The 19,311-nt window shown below is 38.9% G+C and overlaps 1 protein-coding gene across 2 annotated transcripts in view; it reads right to left on the bottom strand.

Moving 5' to 3' along the window:
* The window catches only part of NELL2 (neural EGFL like 2), a 147,582-nt gene that overhangs the window by 16,477 nt on the left and 111,794 nt on the right, over positions 1 to 19,311 (bottom strand). The window contains exon 16 of one of the 2 annotated variants that reach the window (XM_032106575.1): positions 748 to 888. The exons of the other annotated variant lie outside the window; for it this stretch is intronic. Coding sequence (XP_031962466.1) covers positions 748 to 888 — 141 coding nt within the window. The remainder of the gene's footprint in view (positions 1 to 747; positions 889 to 19,311) is intronic. 2 annotated transcript variants of the gene reach the window in all.

Genomic DNA, 19,311 nt, shown 5'->3' with positions numbered 1-19,311 from the left:
AGAAAATAACTGTGTTCTTATTAATCTGCTGTTCTCTCTAACATCATTCATAAACACAGAAAACCTTTCCATCTCCTTGTCCCCCTTTTCACTCTCTTGTCCCCTACACCTTGCCGCAGCCCTACGTCCACTGAGCTTCCTAGTTTGTAATGTATGTCTGCAAACTACAGCCTTCTAGAAGCAATTAGCCATTATACAGGAGAAACACCACAGTATTAACCAAGGTAAAGGCAGGGGTCTCAGGGATGTATAATCATTTTTTTCAATGGGAAATATTTTTATCATGAACTATTTCAGTGTACGAGGAAAACCAAATGGAGGAAATGAGGTCTGGATTGAGGCCCATTTCTATATACAAAGAATCTGACATATAAACAGGTTACCCTGGAGTGACAGATTACTGTGCATGCTATCAGCCCATGGGAAATCACCTATGCAAGGGACAAGCACAGAAGCAGATGTAGGGCCAGAGAAACTGCATTTTAATCAACATGTCTGATTTTACATATTATGTTAGTGAAACACAGAAATGCTCCACTAATGCTCCACATTATAGGTATATTCGTACTTTATATTCTTCTGCCTTTGTTGATGATGCTTATTTAGACTACAATTCTTTTGGATCAAGGTTTAAATTTCACTGCAGTGTTCAAGACAATGCATGACCAGTACAATCTGAAACACTAGATATTTTCTAGACATTTTCATGTGAGCCATAACAATACCCCACCTTTTTTAGACACTGACCTTCACAGGACTCTCCACTTGGTGAAAACATCCCATTGTCATGGTAGCCATCTCTGCACTCGCAGTGGTACCAACCAGGCAGGTTAATGCAGTTAGCACGGCTGTCGCACTGAACAAAGCCATCTGAGCACTCATCAATGTCTGTTTATTTAGAACAACAAAATAGAAGAAAATTCACACAGAGGAAATTGCTATATTCATCCAATGAAAGAACAATGTCTCTGGTATTGCTGGGTTTCACAGAATTATTTGCATTACTGACACTTGAATTTGCAGAATTACTTGCAGTGAAGTTTTGAACTGTTTCCATGAAAGTACCTGGCTAATGATTTTAGGCCTAACAGCAGCAGAGGTTCTGCTAATCCCAATTCGCTGCCTACATAGTAACAACTCATTTTGTCACAATACATGACAGGTAATCTGACATCTGTGGTAGGCTGCCCGTAATATGAAGAAAAGAATTAGGTCCCAATTCATATAATAAGATGTTAACTCTTTGAGTAGTGCAGGCTGCCTGTTAAAACAAAGATTTTTTTTTTCTAGGGGTATATCAAAACATTAAATACGCACTCTGGACCTTGCTTATGCTCTTGGGGACACCAATTTTAGGTTAGAAGGGCTGCCCTATCCCGTGGAGTTCCTGTTGACTTATACCAGCACCTCTGACTCTCAATGGAACTGACTGCAGGCTCCTCTCTAACCAGCAAAGAAAACAACTGGGTTTCCAAACAAATGCTTAAATCACGAGGTAGAAACACAACACATGCTCCTTCTCTTGGAAATTCCTTTGGGAAGTGTGTCTCTTAAATGAACAACATGCACTGACTAAACTTTACAATAACAATGGATTTTTTTGACACACTCATTAGATCCAAAATCCACCAAAGCAGGTTCTAAAGAGACCTGAACTCAGGGACTTAGCAGAGATGCAGAGAACTTTGTGACATGTTCATTTCCAGTGCCTTCAGGTACACAGTAAGCTGTACTAAAGAATAGGTCCCAGAGTATGAGTGCTGTTAACAGTTAGGGAATACCAGGAGTATGGAGCTAAACAGGGGTAAAACTGAGCTCTTCCCTATCAGATTCACTGCCTTATCACGGTGTTTTACACCAGAAGTAGCATACATATCTGAGCATCAAGCTGACAGAGAGGTGCCTATAGAACCAGCACAAAGGGAGGCACAAAATGTGCAAACTGCCTTCAGACACAAAAAGCTCTAATCACCCTCCTCCATGGGTTTGAACAACTAATAAACTCTCAGTGTACTGGCCACTTCGGCCAAAGCAAGGATTTAACCTTTCTTTAAAGGTTGAATCTTCAAAACTAAGAACTGTAACAAATTAGGACTCAAACTCCTAAAGTACGTCAGCAGTTGATCTAGTATCCTCTGGGACGCAGATATGAAGAAGAGGTGTGATGTGACCACTGAGATACATGTGAAATATGTCAAAATTCTGCCCACAGTCCCTGTTACCTCCCATTTATGCCATTTGCTATTTTCATAGGAGAAAGTGTAAACTGGCTAAAAAAATAAATTGTGAGCTACAATAAGGTAACAAATCTCTTTTCTGAGAATAATGTGTGCCTAGATAGACATACTCTTATCTAGTATTTTGTAAAACCTATTCAAACACAAACTTTAAAAAACCTGAGACTTCCTCGTCCATTGAGAACACTTTGTTTTACATATGAAGTAATAAAAATATTAGTATGTGGGGAACACCTGCATAAACTACGAGGTATAGCACAGTCACCCACATTTGGTTTTGAGTTGTGTTTTTCTTATACATGAAAGGGGGATGTGCTCTGGGTATTTTATTTACATGACAAATAGATTTTTTTGTAATTTCTTTAGAATTACTGTACAACTGTATCATGAGTGTTTTGGTTTTTAAAAGCTTTACAGATTCTTGACAAAATCTCATTAGAAATTTTTACTATGATGCATCAGTCTGATTTTCTATCAACAGTCTCTCTAAACAGGCACACCTGATGTACATTACCAGTATTTACAATGATAAAAATTACCAATACTGGAGTATTGCAGCAAGCGTACATTTTGTGGCTTTGTGCACCACAAATTAAGTCGTAAGTCTCTATTGGTTTAAAACAGAATTTTCAACTCCACTGTGAATTCCAAGATAATCATCTCAGTAGTCATGCTGCAGGACTGAGAAATGCCAAACCTTTACAATCTTCCACTGCTCAGTGTGTTTCTTTCTAAATCAGTATAAACTCTGGCCTTTTTCTTGTGAGCAGCCAGGAGCCAGTGGGACCTCAGAGCTGTTTGAGAGATCAGAGGAAGATCAATGAAAATTATGTTACAGTAGTGAGAAAAGATTGGCTTGCAGTCCGTGTCTTATCTACTGCTATTCACTCAGAAAGTCACAGATTACTCAAGAAAAAGGAAAAGAAAAGAAGAAAGGACTGCAGGCTGGAAGTTCCCTAACCACTGGGGAATATGCTGCCTGGCAGCCAGCTCACCAGGCAGAAGTGACCGCACTAAGTGCTTGGGATCACCTGGTTAGTACTACATAACTTGTTGGGGTTGGCGAAAGCTACGTATCCCAGAGAACCAATAGTGCATGTAAACCCAGAGGCTGAGAGAGAAGAGCTGTTGTTAAGACTTGATATTAATCTTCATACTGGCTACTTAATAACATTGCATTAAGACACTGGATAGCACATACTTCTTTGGGAAAGGGGAATGTATTTATTGGTGATGAGCTGGAGAAATAAGTGTTATTTAGGTCAAAGTAACAGACATGAATTAAAGAAAGCCTGTGTTCCTCTCTCCAGAAAAAATTATTAGTTAATCTGTACGCCTTATAAGTGTAAGTGCAGTATCACAGGCACAAGTGGAATGCATTCAGATGAACTCATTGATTATTCAGGAAAAACAAGCCGTGAATGTCACATCAGTATTGGTAAAGTGACAACAAAAGCAGCCTCTCTCTATTTGTAAACTAGCTTATGAATCTATAACACAGAAAGTATTACTTGGGATGAAATGCTTTATCCAATGTTAATAAACAAAGAAATACATTCTTCTGGACAAGCATGTATGGAAGCATGCTGCAGGTCTTGAAGAATGTCCTACTCCCTACAGGTTGTTTGCCATTGCATTGGAACCATTGCTGCATCCATGCAGAATAACCAATCACTCCTTTCAGGATTTTGCAGCAAACAAAAGAAATCCAAAACAATTCTCCTCACCACTAACTTTTTAGATCAATGATATCTTAAGCGCATGCCAGTGGGTTTCAGAATATAGATGTTCTTTATGCACAGAATTTTGTTCTCATTCTCACAGCTAATGCTAATCAGTAATGCTAGTAATGTGCTCTGTAATGGGACAAAATATGACTGTCCCAACTCTGTTAAACAAGAAAATGCAGCAGAAATGTGTCTTACAGAGCAAAAACACTGATTTCATGGAAAAATTTCCTGACATTTGGATAAAAAGACTTCTGTTTTCAAAGAGGCATAGCATGGCTCAGGAAGGGCTGCAAAAGTATCTACAACTGAAATTATCTTATTAGTATGGGTAAAGAAGTCAGAAATAATTTTCCCCTGTCCTATGGTGAAACCTTCTCTGATGAATCATCTTGCAGCTGCTCAGTCAGAGGTGTGAGCTGACAAGAGAAGAAAAACTGATTGAAGTTTTGCTTGGCCAGTGGCTATGGTATATCAGTGGGCTATATGAAATACTACCAGTGATAATGAAGTCCTGTTTGATGGAAAAGCATGGAAAATGAAATATTACTCTATAGAAGAAAGTTAGCAAAGGGCTTTATATTTTCACTTACGAAAAAAATTTAAACAAAATGTTTAAGTACTAGATAAGGAAGGATGTCTATTTTCCAATAGCAAGTGATGACTTTTTTAAGCAGAACAGAAGAGACACCTTATTCTGACTCTTCAAGTTCTGGTCTTTAACTGGTTATAAAGAGGTGTGGAAGAGTGAAGGGAAAGAATTAAAAAATAAAGGCAACATCCCCAGCTTCCATAGGAGGTAAAACAGCATCCTATTCCATGTGTGATAGGCCAGAGGAAATGGTCTCATCCTGGTCCTGCCCTTACTTATGACAGGACTACCAGTGGCTACCACAGACGTAGCCTTCTCCCCTGTTTTTCCTTTTCAAATAAAGAGCACAATTGCACATATCAAATCTGCCATCCCACTGATGCAAGTCACCAGGTTTGAAACAGAAGTCATTGGAAGTAACCTTCATCCCAAACTGGAGACCAGCTACACAGTTGTACCACAGCACTTCATTACTACCTGCTCTGGCTGTGCTTCCACCCTATGACATTTTGCACAGCAGCAGATTTGTGATTCGGGCTTTTGAAACACTGCAGCTGGAGAAAACACACACACCTGTGAGACTGGTGAGCCCACAGAACACCACGAACACGTGAACTCTCTCTACCGTATGTAATTCATGCACACACTCCTGGCAATACTGCACATACCCGCTTGCCACAAAACAGGGTAACTGATTATTACATGATTACGTTGCACTTGATTTGGTTTTCAAATACTCAGGTTTTCTCCTGTGCATTTGTCTTAAACTCAAACCAGTCAGCCTTCTTATTTCCGTATTTTGTTACCCATTTTTCAACTCAATTTTTTTTCTTTTTTTTTTGCTGAGGCCTCACTCTAATAAAGTAGACACACAATCAGAGGCATTTTGAAAGTAAGAGCTGTGTACGCCTAGCTTCCCTTGACATGAAAAAACCACGCTCTCCCAAATACCTTCTTTATACCTCAGAATCCCTCATTTCCTTAACCGTGGCAACAATTTTAGCTATTATACCCCTTTCTCTCGGGAACATAGAGAAAACTCTTCTCCCTGAAGAGTAAAATAAGATCATTAACAAATTACCCACTGGTGCAAAAGAAAAAAAAGGAGAATTAGCTGTCTGATTCATATTATTAGAGAATTTCTGTATAATAAGAATTTTTGAAGACTGAAAGTGGTATAAAACTGCCCATTAGAAAGATAGCAGCTCTCTTTCATCCAGCAACAGGACCAAGCTCTCATGTAGTCAAGCTGCACTCAACAAAGAACCATAGTGTGGGGGAGGGGAGGGGGATTGCTACCACTTTATTATTCACTTCAAGACTTAAATTTTAATCACCAAATCCTCCTCTCAGAAAAGCCTGCATTCACAAATATACAGAGAGACTGAGCACAACACAGCCCGTAAGTATTTTCTGTCATAAACTGCTTTATCCAGGTCAATACAAACCAAAGCCCTTGCTTGTTAAGAAGTCAACACCACAGATTGGGAGCTGTGAATACTTAGAATTTAGTTATCTCCATACTGGAAGTTTTTCTGTGACAGAATAATACATGGCACATAGCTAAGACTGCCAATTAACAGAGACTCCCAATTGCAATAATCTGTCCCAGCGTTAATTGGGTTTTATCACTGGTTGGTTATAGATATATGGATATGGTTATAGAGATTAATGAGCAGCCAACACCTTCCATAGTGTTCAGTCACTACTGACTCAGGCTAAATTTGAGATCTCATTTCAATGGCAACAGCCTTTCCAGCCTAATGCTGACCTCCCGAGTCACCCACATCCCAGCCCCATATACAGTACAAATAAAGTACAAACTGAAAGAAAAATAATTTCAGCAACAGATCACTGAAGAATTGGTTTAGGAGATTTTGAAGCTGCTTAAACAGATAAAGCTTCCATGTTTGGTTTTTTTTCATGGGTACATTTGGAACAGTCAGACTCTGATATACCTTTGCATATGCCAATACAATATCAAGGATATTATGTCTGGCTTGTACATAGAAGATCACATTTCAACTATTCAGATTTATGCTCAGATAACAGAATATACAGTAGGATTAAGATGATGTCTGGGTTATCTAATTTTAGTAAATACGTACGGAAGGAGGAAAACGCCTTATTCAGTAGGACCAAATGGAAGTTCACTGTACTACATGAGGTATTTGCTATGGCTCAGTTTTCTGGAGTAGCCTTGGAAAGGGTTCATTATCTCTACTGCAAATTCTAGAGTCCCATCTCTTGCATTTAACAACCAAAAAGTGTGTGTGTTGGTTTTCATGTGACCATGTATTTCTAATATGATGATACTTGAGAAGACCCTCCTGTTCAACCAGACCTTTGATTTGAGATCTTATGCAAAAAACAGGTCCAGGCGGAGAAATGTAAGATCCTGAAAAGTAGTTCAGTATACCAGAGCTATATTACTGCTAAAACAAAAGATCAGCTTTTGGGATTTCCATCCCACTACATTCTCCTATACCACATGCATATAAATATAATAAAGAGGAATAAAACCCTCAAGAATATAGTGGCTAAGAATGCTGACATAATCCAGGAAGATATCAGTTATGCCAAAAAACCTAAATTGTTTGGAATGACTTTTAAATCTATTTTGCAAAGTTTAATCAGCTCCTTTTTTTCTAACACTGCACCTGACTCCAAAAAGAACTTTCTTCCTTTGTCAATCACAGCCCTAGAGCCTGATTTCATTTATAGTCTCACTCTGATTTGTCATCTTTAAGGAACTATTTAAAGATATAATATCATATATTGAGTACTAGGGCACTCTTTTCACTGTATGAGTTCTCACATCAAAGGTGTCATTAAACCATAGAATATTCTTGATTTTAATTACAATTTCATCCCAACATTTTATTCAGTTACAAGTTTGAACCATAAAGGGCAAGATTACAGATGGCCCATGGGACACAGCAAGGAGAGGAGTCACCCACAATTCTATCCTACCATAACACAGTTGCATGAGCAAAAGAACTTTCTCTACACATCACTAGAAACACCAGGTATCTCAGATACAGCCTTCAGAGAAGGGTGAAAACCATGGCCCTTCCTCTCCCTCCTCCCTGGATAATGAATTAGGCCCATCTTGGGGAAAAAAAAGCATTTGTAAGGTCTTTGGAGTTGCTGTTTCTATCTCAACACCTCCCTGAAGTAGTAGAATTTCTGGTTAAATCATCTTAAAATTGCTTTGACTGGTGGAGTCAGTGCTGCAGATGATATGTTCTTCACTCTAAAAATTTCCAACTGTCATGTTGCATGAAAAAATAGCTACTATTATAACAGGTCTTTTTTTTTTTTTTAATCCCAACAAGACCATGATTGCAGTTTATAAAGTACCCTGTCCATGGAAAACTAATTTAGTTACATTAATGAAAAGGAAGCAAAATGTGATTGAGAATGTAATACAGAATTATAGTTCATTAATTCTTCAAGTATGCAATTTTCCAGACTCCTGATCCCCCATTGATTTCTGCACACCCCCATAGGTCCTGCTAAATGCCAGCAAAAAGAAATTCAATCGTGTTGGTATTTCATGTGTGGCAGTGGTGGTGCTCCAAAATTAGATAGAAATGTTATCAAAAGGAATTTTCCACTGACTGCTTCACCATGTGGCCCTGTTAACAATTCTTTGTTGTGGAAAATTGATCAATCACAGATCACACCAATAACTGAAACTATGCCTCTCATTGCACACCCAATATAATCAAAGGAAGTCGTATTTGTAGCAACTGAAATTCAGAGCACCTAATTGGCCATGACGAACTAGGTGCATCCAGGAAACTGTAATATAAAAATAATATATTTTTCAGCTCTATTGTGTGCCACTGATTATGCCAATTCTCATTAGAAAGACTAATTAAGAGGAATTGGACCTCTATTTGTAGTTGTTGACAAAGAGGTGGTTTTGCTTTCACTTTGTTCATCATTCTCAGTACAGCATCTCATGTTAACTAACACATGCTTCTGTTTCCTCATTAGCCTTATCTTGAAAAAGAAAAGTACTTCTTTTCTCCCAGACAGCAAAAACACGTTTATACCTTGAAATACATTGACATACCTATTTTAGATACCTACTACCATCTGAAAGTTACACAGCTACATCATAACCATGAGATGTTTACACATATGAATGACTGATGCAACCAGCATTTTCTCAGCCTTGCAAAAGGTTTTTTCAGATCAGCTCTGTTCATAATTACACTAAATTTCCAAGTACTTAGTTCAGAGGCAATTTATGGAAAACAAACAAAAGAGGCCTCAAAGCAGCTCAACGTTTGAGGAACTAGGAATTATTTTGACACTGTGATTTGAACTTGGTCTCCTGCTGTAGTCCTCTACTCTTTGGTCAGGGTATTGCACATACTATATGTGTGCTAAAGTCTAAAACACTCTTACCTACATTTTCTTAGCAGTGGCTTCTTATCACAACTCTCAGTCCATAGACCAGTGACAACTAATTTGCATTGCTACTCCTGAACTCTCAAATCATGTAGAGATTGTATAAAATTGCTGAAGCACAAAAAAGGAAAAAAACCACACACATTTTCTTTCATGCTACAGTTGATAACAACTCACCAAGAAAACAATAAATATTCTCAATACAAACATGAAAAAGCTGTAGAAGCACCTTAAAACTAAATCACTCTTCCTTTGCTTGGGCTATAAACACATCATTGGCATGATATGTGCAGAGACTGCAGACGTCCTCATGCTGACAGCAAAAGGAAGAGCTCCATAGGGATATAGGACAATGATTGGCAGTGTTATAGATTTTAATTCCACTAATAGTCGAATGACTCATAATTCATGAGAGAGCTTACAGTGAGTGATGAAGGTCATCCCTATCTCTCTTATATAGCAGAAGGAAATTCTATTACAATGCTGCCCAGTTGCACTATTCACATTCTATTTATAGCCCACTGTATCTTAAGAATGTAGCTGAAATTTTAGTTTTCATGTTTAATAAAGGCCTTTTTTCCCCATAGCAAATAATAGATAAGTAGTGGATGCATTTTGATGTTTTTCACAAATAACAAGAAAATCCTGTCTCCTTAGAGCTCTTTTGTAGTTTTTTTTCTTCCCTGGTTTCTTTCTCCCCCTTTTTTTTTTCTCTTAAGCTGCTACATATAGGATTGTAGTGTTGCAACAAGCTAAAGAAAGACATAAATAGATAAGTACCAGTATGTGACCTTTCAGCAAAGAAAAAAATCTTTTGTGATTTAAAACTGGTGACTCTGACGGAGGAAAAGAAATTATATGCACCCAAGAAACTGTGTCAGGCAAGGAAAATGGAGAAAAAGATACAGAAGGATGAAGCAGCAAGGCATTTTAAGCTATAAAACTGAAAGGATGAGGTAAGTAGGGTTCATGCCTAAATCCAGAATGCACATTAAATTCAACCCAGGCATTTTTTGTTTAAAGTCTGTCAAAGATTTTCTTGGTGAACAATTTCAAGTAAAAATGTAAAGTAAAGCAAGTAAACATTCCAAGCTTCTGAAGTCACCAGCCCTTGTCTCACTGCTCATTTTGAGCTTACTTTTCTTATCTGAAAAAAAATCAGATGAGAACAGGGAGAGTGACCTCCCTTTCAAACACTGCAGCCAAGTAAAAAGCATCTGATCTGCAGAACCCGGGCTTTCCTCTTTGCTTGCTGCAGATCTCATTTGTTTACTCTCACAGACAACTTTTAAAGCTTTTTTTCCTTTATAATGAGATAGCCATTTTTGAATATGTCCTCCTTGAAGGTCAAAGGGTTTTTTTAGGTTTTACAAATTCACTGTACTTCCCACTCACAGACAATATGCTATAAATCCTACCATGTTTTCTCTCAGAGATTACCATATTTAACAGACGTGCAAGGGGAGGAGAAATGAGACGACCCACATCTTACTTGGACTTCTGCTACTGTATTCTTATGCAAACTTTGTCACCTACTCAAATTTCCTTGTGTGGTTTGATTCCAAATCTGTAAAATGGGGAGAAAGTGCTTCCACCATCTACCCCTTTCCCTTTCTCTCACACTTGCTTTATTTGGTAGTACAGATAGATCGCAGAGGTCACAAGGACACTTACTGATAGTGATGGTCCATATTGGGGCCATTGTTACTTAATATCTTCATTAATGACAGGGATGAAGGGATCAAGTGCACCCTCAGCAAGTTTGCAGATGACACCGAGCTGAGTGGTGCAGTTGACACACCTGATGGATGGGATGCCATCCAGAGGGACCTGGACAAGCTGGAGCAGTGGGCCCATGGGAATCTCATGTGGTTTGACAAGGCCAAGTGCAAGGTGCTGCACCTGGGTCAGGGCAACCCCTGGTATCAACACAGGCTGGGGATGAACAGATCAGAGCAGCCCTGCTGAGAAGGACTCGGGGGTGCTGGTGGAGGAGAGGCTGGACATGACCCAGAAAGCCAAAGCTGGACGTGGCCCAGAAAGCTAAACGTATCCTAGGCTGCATCAAAAGAGACATGATTAGACAGTCAAGGGAGCTGATTCAGCCTCTACTCTGCCCCTCTACTCCACTCTGGAGAGACCTCACCTGCAGTGCTGTATCCAGCTCTGGGGCCCCCAGCACATGGAGGACATTGACCTGCTGGAGCGAGTCCAGAGGAGGGTCACAAAGATGATCAGAGAGATGAAGCACCTCTCCTATGAGGAAAGGCTGAGAGAATTGGGATTGTTCAGCCAGGAAAAGAGAAGACTTCAGGATAATCTAATTGCAGCCTTCCAGTACCTGAAAGGAACTTACAGGAAAGACTGGACAAGACTATTTACAAGGGCATGTAGTGACAGGACAAAGGGGAAGGGCTTGAAAACTGAGAGTAGGTTTAGATTAGATGTTAGGAAGAAATTATATACTATGAGGGTGGTGAAGCTCTGGAAGAGGTTGCCCAGAGAAGTTGTGGATGCCCATTCCTGGAGGTGTTCAAGGCCAGGCTGGACACAGGCCTGAGCAATCTGGTCTAGGGAAAAGTGTCCCTGCCAATGGAAGGGGGGCTGGAACTGGATGGTCTTAAAGGTCCCTTCTTATCTAAATCATTCTATGTTTTTGTGATACTATGATTGAAGTCCTGCATTATTTGTTTCAGACAGGTCTCATAATGTAGACCACAAGTGTTTTTTGTAAAAGTATAGTTGTCCCTGTGCAGTTCTGCTGCCCTCTAGGATGTTTAATTTTTATGGATACTTGAAAGACTAGCTTGATATAGCACCAGCAGCAGTGCTATTAACTTCATATTATTATACATTTTCAGGGAAAATATTCAGAGAAAGGGAAGAGCAGGAAGTTGTTTTGTACACAAACATGATGAGTTTCAGAATCTCACAAACAGCTTATCTATATCATTTATGTCAAGTTTTCAACCCATCCATTGGCTGCACATGTTTATTTTTCCATAGCCTGAATTAACACTTGGAACATTGTTAACATAGAGCATTCCTTGTAGGAAAGGGACATTCTCCAGGGGTTAGCTGAACAGTTTCTGAGATTGCTAATCATGTTTTCTTTTTCTGTTTTGAACTTTCTCTTAATAGTAAATATAAAGACTTGGCTTTTACTGAAACATAATTTGCTAAAGTTTGCTGAAATTATTAATTATAATAACAACTGAAATGACAATAATTAATTATTTCTAGATTTTTATCATTATTGAGGAATAAGCAGTATTATTTCTCTTTTCAGCAACAGTCCTTTCTGAATCTATACCTGGACTGTAAACATTGCAGACTCAGGTTTCTATGCTTATTTCTGACTAAAACCCTTCAAATCTCTTAATTTTTTCCATGACCAAAAAACCTCATGCAGAGGTTCTTGGAGAAGGGTTTCAGCAAAAACTCTGTGCTGCAGTTTCTGGTGCTCTCTGTAAAAGATCTTCCAAATTCTTTTGAGCTGAAGAATAAACTTTAGCCACTTCATGCCCTTCACACTAATGAATGGAGAATGCTCAGGCAAGACAAAGGGAACACAGATGCTATGTTGGGTTTGCATGGGCAGGTTTTGTAGGCAGGGATGCTACAGCAGTGGCTGCTGTGAGAAGCTGCCAGAAGCTTCCCCCACGTCTGATAGAGCCAATGCCAGCCAGCTCCAAGACAGACCTGGCACTGGCCAAGCCCGAGCTGGGATAGTGTATGTAAGAAGGGGGAAAAGTGACTGCACAGTAACTAATGTATAGCTTGTCAACAGAACAGAAGCTATGAAGATGATGACTCCTAACCTCATGATTTGTGTAAGGCTTATCAAGAGGAGTACAGAAACAAAAATATAGGAATCAAAAGCCCTTTCTGCTCTAGAGCAGCCAAAGGAGATTTTTCAGAAACTTCCTAGGAATATCAGATTTGACAGTACAAATTAAGCCTGTCTGCCTAGAACAGTCACCCTCCATGAGTGAGGCTATTTCTCCCTATTAATCTCCAGTCAGGAACAGATACAATATACTGTGCCCTACACAGTACATCAGGAAACTACATTAACCAGAAACATGTAAGCAGTGCAGAAGTCCAAATTCCTAGAATTAGTGTTCTGAGAAACTATTTCTTTGTAACAGAGGTAAGTCAAAACAAAAAAAAATTTTTCCAAGTCCTGAATGGACTTGGTGACACCACCAAGGTATTGGATGAGACAGTTTATGGGATCACAGTTCAGTATTTGAGACACTGCTTTTATGCACAGACAAGGCCTAAACAGCTACTACCTACGGTAGCTCAGAAGGTAAAATTTAATAGTTTTCACCCTGGACAACACAAAAATTATAGTAAATCGACTGTGCAAATTACTGTGATAATTTTAGCCTACTCCTTACTAGTTTTTGTTTAAATTTCAAAAGTCACCTTATATTTTGAAAGCATTAAAAGTTTTGCAACCACAAGGAAAGCAGTTATGCTATCAATCAGATGACTGATACATTGGTATGGCTTTGTAAGGAAATACCTCATATAGTCATATCCTGCTAACCTCTCCTCAAGTCACCAAAAAAATTCTACCTGAGGATGAGTTTCACATTGTGTAACTATAGTTCAGTGATAGGACTGCAGAACACAAATTATATATTCAAAATTCCTTATTAGGGTTCTACTTACTGGAAATTTATCATAGGGACATATTAGTCTAAGTTAGAGCTAGTTGCTATGCTTAAAGAAGACACAGAAGTTGATGTTATAGGATTCTTCCAGTAAGTTTGCCCATGATTCTACTATCTGCTTTTCCTACAGGCAACACTAAACACACCAGTTAGATGTATTACCTCAGTAAACCAAGGCTAGCTCAAACACTGTCCTTACTTCTGAAATAAGCAGCTGACATGCAACATAGCATGTTGCATGTTCTCCCTTTGAGAGAGCTGCCTTCATGTTTATTCCACTTCTCTTTATTTGTTTATTTGCTGCCTTCATGTTTATTCCACTTCTCTTGCTCCCTTCTTTTGCTTCTTCCTTCACTAAACCCACCAGCAACCCCTTAAGGATTTCAGAGAAAGAAAATATTAACCCTAAAATCCTTTCTGCTCAGAGTTTTTTGTTACACTCATCTATCCCAGGTCACAACTGGCTTCCCCTCCTAGACTATGAAGGGCACACCTCTTACTCTAGCTTTGTGCAGGACCTTGTATACTTATACCACAAATTTGAGCCTTTTGGTATTACTGCTAGAAGTTCCAATCTGCTATCAGTAATTTAATTCTTTATTTTAACAATAAAACTGAGCAAATGGGAGATTCCTGAGTGTTGGAACCCTGAGTTCAGAGAATTTCAGTCTTTCAGTGCTGACAGGCAATGATCAAAAGCACACTGTGTTTGACCTGAGGCCTTGGGAAAGGCTTCCCAAACTGTGTGATAACACTGAGGTTGTTGCTGTGTAATTAAAGTTATATCACTGGGTGGAATATGTAGAGATGTAGAAAATTTAGGTTTCTGGGATATATGTAACGAGATGGAGGATTTGGGGTGTGGATTAGTTCTTCTTCTTTCCTCCTTCTTCTTCATAGATCTGGGTGTTCAGGTATTGTTCTGGTATTGGTTCAAAAAACCCACAGTGTGGATCATGAATAGTTAGTTATTGGATTATAAGTAAAAATAAATTAGTTGGCATTCCATAATTGGGTAGGCTGGACTTTAAAAGGCCTTGGAAGTTATAACTCGAAGCCATTTTCACCTTGTTAACTCAGAGGCACATTCTGTGAAGCTGTATAGATAAGAAATAATAAACATTTGAGTCTGAAGATAAACCCTGTGTCTCCTGCATTTCAATCCTAACTTGGAGTAAAAGAACTCACTAAACAGAGGCAAAGAAGAAAAGAAACAAAACAGAGAAAATGAATACCTGAGTTGCTCAGAAAGTTTTGACTGTGATACTCTCACATCTTACTGATAGTGTAGCCAAGAATTCTTAAGAATTCTGCCAAAAGTAATTTTGCTTCTTAAAGCCTTTATTCAACACTCTGTAGGCTTCAAATACCATTTGTGTCACAGCTTTACCTTCAGAGCCTACCTGGCCACAAGATGATTGTGGTTGTTTTAACTGAACACAAGGGATCAAGACCTTAAATGGATGCAGTTTTCTTGTCATGCTAAAAATACTAAAACACTTCATTTTTGCAAACTGCGCTAAGTTAACAAGCTTTCTGGTTACTTTGACAAAGTCTTCTTTTTCTATACCAATAAAATATTTTTTCTAATAACTGGGAAATCATAATGAGAAGACTTTTTCAAGCTTTCTTTGGAATAGGAATAACAATAGCCTTTAATAACCTGAAGTCTGCTATTATTATGGTCAGTGCACATGAACAAATTAATTTGGACTTGCTGAAATGAGCAATAGTCATTCATGCTAATTATTTAGCTTATATAGAAAGTAGCACAAAACTGACAAGATCTGATCTATAATAATTATTTAGCAAAATCATTTGTCTGAGTTGTATTTCAGTATTTTGAACTACAAATGTTGCAAGAATTTGATTAAGCAACATCCCGTGAGGGGAAGTTTACCATATGTGGAGAACAAAAAATTAAAAATGCAGAGAAGATCCAAATAATGTATTTTCCTTGGCACTGACTGTTTCTGATAAGAGCTCAGGTAAGACAGGGTCATCTCATCATCATCCATCACTCACCATTTTTTTCCATAAACTCAGTTAGATCTTTAATTAAGCCAAATGTTGGTAATAACGTATGGTTGAATTAATGGAGAATCTGTAAGCTAAAATTTTTTTCAGTTGTTGCTTTCAAAGGTACACAGCTTTGTCTGCCAGTTTATTTTCAGCAGTTTTAACATGGATTGTTTGGTAACAGGTGGACATGATTCCTGCAATAACCAAGGACAATTCATTAGCAGGAAATTCAAACAGCAGCAAACCATCCAAAAACTTGCAGCCAACCTGTTAACAAAAACTACATCAAAACACTACCAAGTAGCAAAACTCTACTTTTGGATCTAATGCATAATTAAAAGCTGTCCGAAATACTCAAAGCACAAATCAAGTGTGGAAACTCAGAAAAAGAAGCTGACAAGCCGCAAAAATGCAGTAATCTTGTATGCATACACTAGCAGATATGCATATATAGTAGGAGAAGAAATCCACTCTTAAAGCTCTGTTACTGAATTAAAGGAGAGTTGAAGTAACATCAAGAAAATCTAACAAAGCCATCCGGTTCTGAATTCTAAAATATAACATTCTTCAAATACAATTTAAGACAGCATTTAAAAATGCCAATTGAAGAATTCGTAATATTGCAATTAAACAAGACAGTATTAAGTCAAGTATTTTGAAAAAGTTTACCAGGCACAAATACTTTTAGATTTGCTTTGTAGTCTCATCTCTACACTGCAGAAAGCTGCTCTACTTGGTGAACGCTGGTGTGCCTTTTAAGACTTCAAAAATTTTTAATATATAAACCCCACCTCCCTAAGCCAATGAATGCATCCCCGCCATTAATAAGGTCTCGACCCATATCCTTTGGGAGGAGACATAGAAACTCTCCCACTCATTTTTGTGACTTGATGAGTTTTAGTCTAATTTTTATGGCTTCATACCAATTTTTTAAAAAGGTGGTGTAGGTCGATATATCTGCACATGATTCTTCCATCTGCTGCCACATTCCACTGGTCCATTTCCACATGGCACAGGCCATGATTAATCTAGAAGGCTCCCAACAGATCATTTGCAGGTGTTGTAACAGCTCTGGGCTTTGTTAACTGCAAGACACTCCACAGTAAATACATCACACTGAAACAGCCGACCAGCAATAACAGTTGATTCTTCCTCTTATGTTTCCAACAGAGATGTGGCTCCTAATGACACCCCACAAGCACCATTTTGGAAGCAAAAAATTTTATGAAACCATCATTACTTACACAGGACTTCTCTTTGCAAAAGCTGCACTGAGTTTAGGCTGCATAGGCAGGACCTAAGCATGGACAGCATCATCCCTCTCAGGCTTTGGGAGAAATATAGATACTGATTGAGTAAACAAAGATGGGTTTTGGAAAGGAAATTCAAAACAGTGAGGTACTCAATGCCTTCTTCACTTTGGTCTTTATAGGTAAGATTTCAGGTGTCCCACATCACCAAGACCAGTGGAAAATCTACCCATGGTGGAGAAGGATCAATATCTAAATAAATTGGAAAAAACCACAGGTCAATCAAACCTGATTGGATGCACCCAGGAATGTTGAGGAAACTGGCTGATGTCACTTGAGGCCAACCTCAATTGTCTTTGAAAGGTCATGGTGACTGAAAGAAGCTCCTCAGAAATTGAAGAAAGCAAATGTCCCTCCAATCTTCAGAAAAGGCAAGGATCCAGGGAACAACAGATTAGTCAGCCTCACCTCCACCCCTGGGAAGATGATGGTATCCTCCAAACAGATTAAGGACAAGAAAATAATTTGAAACAGTCAGCACCCATTTATGAAGAGGTAATCATGCCTGACCAACCTGATAGCCTTCTAAAGTAAGATGACTAGGTTTGGTGAATGGGAGAAGAGCAGTACACGTGTTGGTTATCTTAGTAAGGTTTTTGATACTCGCATAACATCCTGAGACAAGCTAAAATGTGCAGGGTAAATAAATGGGCCGTGAGATGGACTGAAAACCTTCTGAGTGCCTAGTGTCAGAGAGCTCTGATCAGCTGTATGACATCCATTTGGAGACTAGTCACTTATCAACACACACCTGGGTAAACATCAGGTACTGAGCCAGGACTGCTTAACATCTGGACAGTAAGGCAGAGACCACCCTCATCATGTTTTCAGATGACACGAAATTTGGAGAAGTTGCTACATAAGGCAGTTTTACTGACATTCAGTAGGACCTCAACAGGCTGGAGAAATGGGCCACTGGGAATATCACCAAGTTCAGAGGGAAATGCAACAACTATTAAGAATCCTACAACTATTAAGAAACAACCTCAGGCACCAGTAGGACAGTGGAAAAGTTACTTGACAGAAAACAACCTGGAGATGCTGGTGGACATGAGATGAACATGAGGCAGCATTATGCACTTGTAGCAAAGGTGGCCAACAGCCTCCCGAGTTGCAATAGGAAGAGTATTGCCAGCAGGTCAAGGGACATGATCCTGCCCCCCTATTCCATGCTGCTGGGATCCTATCTGGAGTGCTGGATCTTGTTCTGTATTCCCTAGTACATGGAGCAAATCCAGTGCAGTGCTGTGAAGATGATTAACAGAGCAGAGCATCTGTCATGCCAGGAGAGGCTAACAGAGCTGAGATGTTCAGCCTGGAAATGAAAAGGCTGAGGGGAAACTTATCAATGTGTATAAATACCTAACGGTGTTGAAGGAAGCTAGAAACTCCCAGTCATGTCCAGCAAAGGGACTAGGGGCATGGAAAATTTCATGTGAACATAATGAAAATAAATTTTTTTGTACTCTGAGGGTGATTGAACACTGGAATTGGCTGCCCTGAGAATTTGTGGAGCCTCCAACCCTGAAAACACTCCAAATCCAACTGGGCACAGTCCTGAGAAGCCAGCTGTATTTGACCCTGCTCTGAGCAGGGGGATTAGACAAGATGATCTCCAGAGGTCCCTTCCAACCTTGTCCTTTCTCTTCTATGATTCTGAGAAATTATTTAAACAGAACTCTTAAACCACCTTTGACAGAAGGAAACAGTAAGAACTGATAATTGCATTTTCTAGGTTATTGCTGGGGTGTGGATTCAATCTCCTGTAATTAATTCATAGGTTCAGCAGCTGCTTACAATGTCTACATAACCGTAGACATTTTATTTTAAATTAAAAATGCCAAGATTCTTCAATAAGCAGTTTTTAAATATGTGTAGCATAAACAGAAATAAGAAATGTGCAATTTTAAAATAGATTTGGCACCTTTACATCAATTGCCCTCCTTCTCTGTATGTGATAGCAACAGAAGATATCTGCCTAGAGAAGATTGCATCACCTTTGTAGATACAGAGACTGTTCAAAGGGAAGCTTCCAGCATAAATTATTTGTAGTACGAACATCTTGAAACATTTCAAGCCTAATGAGAAGCAAACTCTGCTGCATTCACTACAAGTGAATGTGTACTGTTTGAAGCTCCAGTTTTCTTTAATGGCTGTATACAGCACCATTTTTCTGACAGCGCAGTCTCAGAAAAAATCAGCTATTACTCTTTACCAACCAGATAGTTCTTCCATGTGCCACTCTGACAGTATTTCAGACTGTACGTTTCAAAGCCACGCAGAAGTAGATGACAATCCTTCTCTGCATATTAG

Source organism: Corvus moneduloides, chromosome 4, assembly GCF_009650955.1.
Source record: "Corvus moneduloides isolate bCorMon1 chromosome 4, bCorMon1.pri, whole genome shotgun sequence".
In the NCBI taxonomy this organism is placed as follows: domain Eukaryota; kingdom Metazoa; phylum Chordata; class Aves; order Passeriformes; family Corvidae; genus Corvus; species Corvus moneduloides.
Note: the sequence above shows the minus strand (reverse complement) of the source record. Positions and strands in the feature narration are given on the sequence as shown.